This window comes from Cucurbita moschata, unplaced genomic scaffold, assembly GCF_002738365.1.
Source record: "Cucurbita moschata cultivar Rifu unplaced genomic scaffold, Cmos_1.0 Cmo_Scf00009, whole genome shotgun sequence".
NCBI lineage: Eukaryota > Viridiplantae > Streptophyta > Magnoliopsida > Cucurbitales > Cucurbitaceae > Cucurbita > Cucurbita moschata.
In genome coordinates, this window is record NW_019268525.1 from 3428916 (window position 1) to 3437656 (window position 8741).

General features: G+C 33.3%; 1 protein-coding gene across 1 annotated transcript; it reads right to left on the reverse strand.

Moving 5' to 3' along the window:
- Positions 1 to 5004: 5004 nt before the first annotated feature.
- On the reverse strand, positions 5005 to 7256 carry LOC111447037 (9-cis-epoxycarotenoid dioxygenase NCED3, chloroplastic-like). The gene has a single exon (XM_023086001.1). It carries the CDS (start codon positions 7068 to 7070, stop codon positions 5319 to 5321), a length of 1752 nt encoding a protein of 583 aa, XP_022941769.1. The 5' UTR covers positions 7071 to 7256; the 3' UTR covers positions 5005 to 5318.
- Between the last annotated feature and the right edge of the window lie 1485 nt (positions 7257 to 8741).

Consider the following 8741-nt stretch of genomic DNA (forward strand, 5'->3'; position numbering starts at 1 on the left):
TTTTTTTTTTTTTTTTTTTTTTTTTTTTTTTTTCCTCCAATTTTAATATTATCCTCTTTCGACTTTACCTTTCCAGCTCTCCCTCAAAGTTTTTAGAACCCATCTGCTAGGAGAAGTTTCTACGCTTTATAGAGAATATTTCGTTCTCCTTCCCATTTGAAGCTAAACCTCCTCGCTAGCACATTGTCCGATAGCTAGGACCCCCCAATCCATTCCCTTTTGGGCCGATGTCCTTGCTAGCACACCACCTCATGTCCACCCTATTTGAGGCTCAGCCTTCTCGCTGGCACTTCGCCTAGTGTCTGACTCGGGTACCATTTGTAACGACCTTAGCCAACGATAGTAGCTATTGTCCTCTCTAGATTTTCCCTTTTAAACTTCTTCTCAAGATTCTTAAAACTGTAGAAGGAGATTTTCATAAGAAGCTTTTGTTCTCCTCCCCAACCGATATGGAATCTGACACAAAATTCCTTTGTGCCGAACACCAGCTCGTTTGTAATATCTTCTTGCAATCTCAAAAACTTCGACATCATATTAACACAAAACTAAACGTCCTGATTTGAGGAGGAGGTTAGAGTGAATCTCTCCGAACGAGAAAACTCAAAAGGAAAAGTCTCCATCCATATAGACATGCTCTAGTTTCAGAGTCAAGACTCGAGATAAGGTAACGGAGTAGTTAGTTGGTCATCTTTGATAGTAAGAACGGATCAAAATTCAAAAAAGTTAAGACATGCTGAGAAGGAAGAATCACAAAAGCCGGGGCTCAATTTGCTGCTCGCCATCAAATCATAATATGTTCAAACACACCAAGATTTTTACAATATTATTATCACGCAATCTACTTTTATAAAGTTTTTATGATTGAACTACTCAAAAGAAAAACACACTTTGTTGGTATAAATACAGATTTTCAATTCATTTAAACTTTTTTTTAGCTATCATTTCGATCTCGAATTCATTATATACACCTCTTTTACTCGTGTCACAATCAAAACATTAAAAAAATTTTAAAAAAATATAGATGCAACACATGGACTTTTACAAATTATAAGATTGATAACATTTTCTTTTGTCTTTCTTTATGTCACACTAACCAACGAAGAATTAGGTTTTTCACACTGACACTAATTTATTTTAATGAGTTTTTTTTTTCCACGTAGGACAGGTAGCTTTCGATGGTTCAAGATTTGCTAGTTAATTAAAGTGGACTTCCCTATTTTATTTATTTTCTTAATTAAAAAAAAAAATGAATATCTTATTGTTTTTATTATTTTAATTCATCCAATGAAATCCACCCAAGTGTTCCAAAAATAATTATAGTTTATTTGCTCTTTTAAGAAAGCAAATTTTGATTGAAATTTTTGTGGGCCAAATTTTCAATTCTTTTCCGGCAATTACAAAAGAAGGAAGAATAAAATATGGTATATTCTTCTTCATAATTTCTTTTTTAAAATTATAAAAAAAAAAAAAAAAATCAATAATTCATCCAAATGATCCCCACACCCTTTGTCCTTTTTATATATCACATGCTAATTCTTACCCTATTAATATTGTTCCTAAATTCAGTTTATATTATAATGCTAAATTATATATTATTAATGTGTTTTAAAATAATTTCCATTATCTTAAAAATGGTTTTTGGATAGACATTAAATTAAAAATAAATAAAAAATTATGATGTTTGGTCATGAAATCTTGTAATGTATTTTTAAAATTTTTAATTAATTATTTTTTTAATATGAACGTTGGATCAAAGATGGTTCGTAGTTCGATCCTTAGTTTCAAATATAGTTGAACTACTTCAACCACCCACAAACAATTTAATTTATAATCGTGTTGTCGCTTAATGATATATGAATTTGCATACGATAAAAGACAAATGAATTGGAGAATAATTTAGTGTTTTAATTAATTATAAAGTTAACTAATTAATAAACAAAAAAAACTGAAAAAAATAATATAACCAATCTGAACTCTCTCTCTCTCTAATCAATCTCAACTGTCAGTTGATAAAAAAAAAAAAAAAATTAAAAAAATAAAATAAAATAAAATAATGGGCATCAGATTTTGCCAACTACCTTCCACTCTTGGTAAGTGGAGGTTCCAGGTGTTCTATTTTGGGAGGATAAATATATAAAAATTGATAAAAAAAAAAAAAAAATAAAGCACTTTTTTATTTCCTTTTCAAATTATAATTATTACTAAAACTTTTTGTTATTAATTATTATTATTATTATTATTATTATTTTGGGTATTTTAGTTAGACAAGTGTCTATTATTCGACCAATGTTTTGTTTTTTTTATGTTTCTTTTTTGGGACATGTTTGGTTTTCCATACATTGAACTATAAAGTTGTTTCATTCTTAAATCATTTACCAAAATTATTGACCTAAAGTTTTATAAATTATGTTGAAATATTTTTCGTCCGTGTCAACATAAGTGTAGCTCAATCATCATGATATTTATTTGTTCTACTTCTTAATGTCAAATGTTCTTAAAATCTTCCTCGTCGTATTGTACTTATCGAAAGACTATTTTTGGTTAAAATTTTTGTGAGATCTTACATCTGTTAGAGAGGAAAACGAAACATATATATTTTAGGTTAAATTTAATCTATAAAAATGGCTATGTTCATATAATATAATATGAATAGTTATATGGTAGAAATGTAAAGAGTGCACTAGAAGAATTAATTGGATCCATACTCATTTTGTTCCTAAAATATATTCACATTCTCCATCTGTCATCATTTTGGAACATTCCAACAATATGTTTTTTTTTTTAATATTTTATGTTTTTTTTTGTTCGAGAGAGAGTTGGGTAGGTTTTTATTTTTCTATTAAATTATTATTTTCTTTATCGATGATAAAAAAGCGAAATTGTTGAATGCCACGTGTCTACACAAACATTCAATATAGACGAGCGCATAGTGAAAGTATGTGTTAGTGATGGAAAGCAAGACAATTCAATGCATGGTGTAATAACTCAAACTCGTAGATATTAATACAGAAAATGTTTAGAGTGATATTTGAAAGTTGGCTTATAAGCAAAACCATTTGGACGCGCACGGTTAGGGAAGATGAGTATCAAAATCATAAAATCGAACATTTTTGGGTAAGGATATTTGAAAAGAAAAGATTCGGAAAACGCTTAAAAATCTATTCTTTTTAGTAATAATGTTTAAAAGGAAGAATCTTGATTGTGTGGTAGGCATGGGTTGGGCAATGAAGAAGAACAGTGGTTCCATGTGTGAAGTTTGGATAGGCCAAATTAGTGTATTATTGGTCAAATAGAATTTTGACATCTGTTCATAAGCTGATGTGGACTTCAACCACATTTTTTTTACAAAAAGATTGAAATTGAGACACCCAAACACATTCTTACCTCTCTTAATGGATTAATGTCGCTTTGATATTTTTATAAAAAAGGAGTGAGAGTGACCTAAGTATCACGATATTATAAAAAATGTTCGTTATAAATTAATATTTTCTTTTATTTTTAACGTTTTTTTTTTAAAATAATTGATATGGTCTTAGACATGGATAATTTACGAAGGTTCGCATAAATTTCGTCTAAAAAAAAATGTTGGATTTTTCCCGTTTTGTTTTGTAGTTGGAAGTATTGAAAATGAAGATGGAAGCATCCATTTTGGAGGATGGACAAAGAAGTCCTTTCACATAAACCACGTGTCGATTAGTAAGTGGTTACAATATGAGATTTAAAGCTCGAGTTAGTGTTGAGTAATGTCGAGTTGGATAGGGTTATAGAGATTAGTTACCCATTTAATGAAATGTCTGGTGCCGACGTTCTTATACATCTCTTGCGATTTACGTTACTTGCTTGAACTGCTTCCAAAAGTGACAACCATTTCTACCGACCAACATAAGTTCTTTCATTTTTCCTTGTTTCCAAGGATAGTTGATGTCATGGTGGTGAAGTAGGTCATGTCAGCTAGAGTCCCATCGACCCCATGTCGGTTGTCTGGATCAATCAACCTACTCTTGAGTACATGAAATTAACTTGTGTTCTCTTCTTTCGTTCAACCCCACGAGACACTGTACCTGAATGAAAATGAATTTAGGGTTTTGGTTTATATGTTTGTACCCTTCTCGGAGATATTAAGAAATAATTGAATTTTTAGTCCAATTTGAAGATATAATTTTATAAAATTAATTTTTTTAAAAAAAATAAATAATTATGAGTTCGTGAACTTTATAATTTTTATATTTATTTTTACTATATATTAAAATGTGAAATAGTTGGGAATTAATTATATATAATTTAAAATTTCCAAGCTTCAGTTTATACTCGACTAATTTCATTATTTTTAATAAATATGGAATAATTGAAAAGCTAGTTTTAAAATCCTTTGAATTTACTTATGAAATTGACAACTTAATAATAATAATAATAATAATAAAACAAGCCGTAAAAAAATTGAAAAAAATAATTATAAAACTTAAATATCTATATTATTTTAATTCACATTAAAAAAAAAAAACGTAAAATCAAAACGTATTTAACATTTTATCACTTTTACAAGCATACAAATACATGAGATTTCACGTATAAAAATATTAACTTGCAAACATGATATAATTTTCATGCATAAAAGCAACATTATACCATGCATGATATGCATACATTTATTCTCGTTGTTTAATATTTTTAAAAATTCAGAAAAAATAAAGTAAAAGTATATATTTGGTTTAGTTCTAAAGTTTTGAAGGGGAGAGTGGTGTGTTTTGTTCATTTATTTAAAATCGTAATTTTTCAAAAATATATTTATATTAGGAATAAATTAATATTTTATTTTAAAAAGTAATTATAGACATTGGTCCATTATATTATTAAAATAAGAAAAAATAAGAATAAAAATATTATTAAAATACCATAGAGAGAGAGAGAGAGAGAGAAGAAACATTTTACATATTTTAATATTGATTAAAATATTATAAAAAATATATATATTTACTTTGTAAAAATCAATAATTCACAAAAAGAGTGAAAGAATAAAACAGAAACCAGCTGAGCTTCATTGCTACCCTAAACCCAAAAGCTTCAAGCTTGGTTTCTCAAAACCCCCTCACTTTTCATCCTACTTACATTACCACCCCAACAAAATTCTTAATTATACTTTACACCCCACAACTTCTAGTTTTTCTTTTCTGAACTAGCTGTAAAAAAATGAAACAGAGAAAAACAGAGGAGATTCCGGGGACGTAAAACCACATGCATCCCTCAGGTAAAAACTCCAAATTTTTTTCCTTTTCTTTTTACCCTGTGTTGTTATAATTTACCTCGCCTTTGTTGTTTTTTTACCGTTTCTGCTTCTGCAAATCCTTGGAGCTTATGAAAGTTCCATGGAAGCCGTAAGGAACTCGAGAAGGAAGCTTTACAGTAGCTTCAAGCTCCAAAGTCATGGCGTTTACGATCTGCAGCTCTGATTTCCATTCCTTCTCGTCGTGAACGAAGGCTAAGATGTGCCCATCGTCCTCCGCCGTTGCTCCTTCTCTGGGAAGAAACAGAGGCTCGCCGCCGTACCTGTCTGCGCCGTAGAGATACTTTCTGATTTCTCCGGTGGAGAGATCGACCTTCGCGAATCCAGAAACCTTTGGCCATGGTTCAGCCAGAGCAAGATAAGCGAACTGGGTTTTTCGCCCTAATTGATTTCGGTTCACCATTCCGGCTTCTAAGTTCACTTGCTCTGTTTCAGCGATGATCGGCCGACGAGTTGATTTTCCGGTGGAGAGATTCAGGCGAATTTCCGATAAGACGGATTTCAAATTCTCTTCACATTCGTTGAAAATGGAGTCCGGTGGCGTCATGCACGATCCAATTACGACGATTTCGTTACTCTCTGGTTCTTCCCAAGCGTTCCAGAGATGGAAACAGAAGCAATCGGGAGCTTCAATCCATTTAATGGCGTTGGCGTCTGTGGCATTTTTGTCCAAAATCCCAAATCGGGAGGTTTTTTCTTTGTCGTAGACCACCGGAGATCCCCCGCGGATCATCTCCGGCAACTTGAAAACCACCTGCTGGTCTGGAATTACAACAAATTTTTCCGTAATTGCGAAATCGTGCATCATCGTCGGCTGAGGCAGGGGAATTTCAACGTCCGGTGATTTCTCCCCCTCCGCCGAGAATTTGAAGTATTTCAAATATGGTTTCTGGATTACGTCGTAGCTCAAAGCGAACATCTCGCCGGAAACAGGATCGAGCTTTGGGTGAGCTATCATTGTGGATTTCAATTGACCGTCGAAATCAAACCGGCCAACGGTTTTCAAATCCCCAGACGGAGTGACACGGATTTGGTACGGCAAATCGTCCTCCGACATGGCAAGAAGCCGGCCGTTAAAGTAAACCAAACCGGCGTTGGCGACGCCGATTCCATGGCTATGATCGACAAGCCCAAATAATCCTCTAGCATAGAAAAGCATCAACCGAGCTATCCCAGAGTGGCCATGGAGTTCCCCAATAGCTTTCGGGAAAACCGGCCGGCCATAAGCCCGCTCCTGAACCAGCCGTTCTGTCTCCGTAAACCGGCAAGCGTAACTAACTCTACCGCACTCAGTGAACTCCACAGCATGGACCATCCCATCGCCGTCAAACAAGTGATGACCGGAAACCGGTTCATGAAGTGGGTTGGCTCCGTTTCGCACATAAACCCCCCGAATGCAGTCGGGAACTTTCCCGGTAACCGGCAACACCTTCCGAACAGGCTGCTCCGGCACAGGAGCAAAATTCCCAGCAATTTGAACAGAAGGGTCAGCCGTCTTCGGCAAGGAATGCTTCTTCTCCATCGAAACCAGAGCATCCTCAACCGCATCGAGCGCCATAGCCGCAGCTTGCTGCAAGAAATTCCACTCCTTGGCGGGCGAAGACACGGAAGGAGCAGCTACAGGTTCAGGTTTTGGCACGGCGATCTTGATGGGCGATCGAAATGCCGTCTGAGACCGCTTAGGAATTTGAATTATAGAAGGAGTATGAAGCGAACAAGATACTCTGTTTCTTACACCATAATTCCTATTTACAGAGAGAATCTTCGGCATTGAAGAAGAAGAAGCCATAATCAAAGATTCAAAAAAGAACAGAGCTTTCGTGTAGAGAGAATTTGTACAAAGAGAATTTAATTGAGAATTTTGTAAGGAATTTAGGAATAAGAGTGTTAGAGAGAGAGAATGAAGGAGAAGGAACGAGGAGAGGAAAAATATATATAAGGGGAAAAGATAGGGGCAAAATGGTCAAATTTAAAAAAATGTTGGAAAAGAGACCACGTGTAGGATGAGCAAAGAAAGTGAAGACTGTTAAAATTCAAATACCTAAACAAACAAACTAATGGATCAATTATTTAAGCTCCCTAGCTAACTTGACCATAGTTCATCGTACCTCATATTATCTATAAAATTAATGTAAAAATTTTTAAAAATCGAAATAAAAATATGAAATCAGAATTAAATTATCTCCTACCTATTTAATAATGTATTAGATTTAATATTTTGTTCGGTTTTTTCTGTTAAAATTAGTTTAAAACGGTGGAAGTTTGAATGAGGAGCCTACACTATATATATATATATATATATATATATATATATATATATATATATTTTTTTTTTTTTTATAGAAAATTTAATATATTTTTTTTTATATATAAAAATGGAAGGAAATAGATGATTATTATATATTTGTTGAAAGGTAATGTAATAGAAATGTGGAAGAATGACTTTTTGACTTGATCATTCACATTGCGTGACAAATGGCATGAGCTCAGCGGCCATACAACAAATATAAAAATATATATATATATTAATAATTCAATTAAAAGAAGGTAAAACTCAATTAGGTTAACGTCTCTTTTTCTTCACGTTGTTTTTCAAATTAATTTCAGGTAATAATACATTCACTTACGTCCATCGTCATATGTTCAATGTCTGCCTCTATATCATTGTAACAGCTCAAACTCACCGCTAGCAGATATTGTTTCCCTTCAATGGAACATAGCATCTTCACTGACACTCGTTTCTTCCTCCAATTGATGTGAGATCTCGGTATAAGAAGAAAAGGGATTGATATAGATTAGAAAATTATGATACGATAGTGTGTGAGGAGGACCCATTAAGAAAAGCATCCCTCCAAAGAAGCACCTCTCTACCCATTTATGAGGCTCTCATGAGTCAATAATAAAAACAAACCAATCTATATCTCTCTATTCCATTTGTTCTCCATATTTCCAATCCTCACTCACATCTTTCTCTTTCACAACCCTACATTCTCTTCGATCGATCAATCAATAAATAAACAAATTCACTAACTTTACCGATCATCAAAACCCTAAACCCATAATTCAACTAAACCAACCACACTTGATTCGAACCATGCATTTGTATGTATATATGTTGAAGAAGGAAGCTATAAAAAGTGAAGTCTTGTTCGTCCTTTCGACGTCTTCATCTGGGTTGATTGGGTTGGACAAAATGATTTCTCTAAACCGACCGAATTCAAGGTATGTTGTATGTATCAAGAGACTAGAAAAAAAAAATAGAAAGAAAAGAGAGTTAGGGAGAAATGGAGAGAATATCCATAAAGCATTGAGAAAGAACCTAAAAAGAAAAGAGAGAGAGAGAGAGGTACGTGGACGGTTGTGGTTGGTCTGTTATAATGCGGTTGGTTACAACGCGGAAGACGTTATTGGTCCCCGTTGTTCACGTTTACGTCTGCTTTTTTTTTTTTTTTTTTTTCTT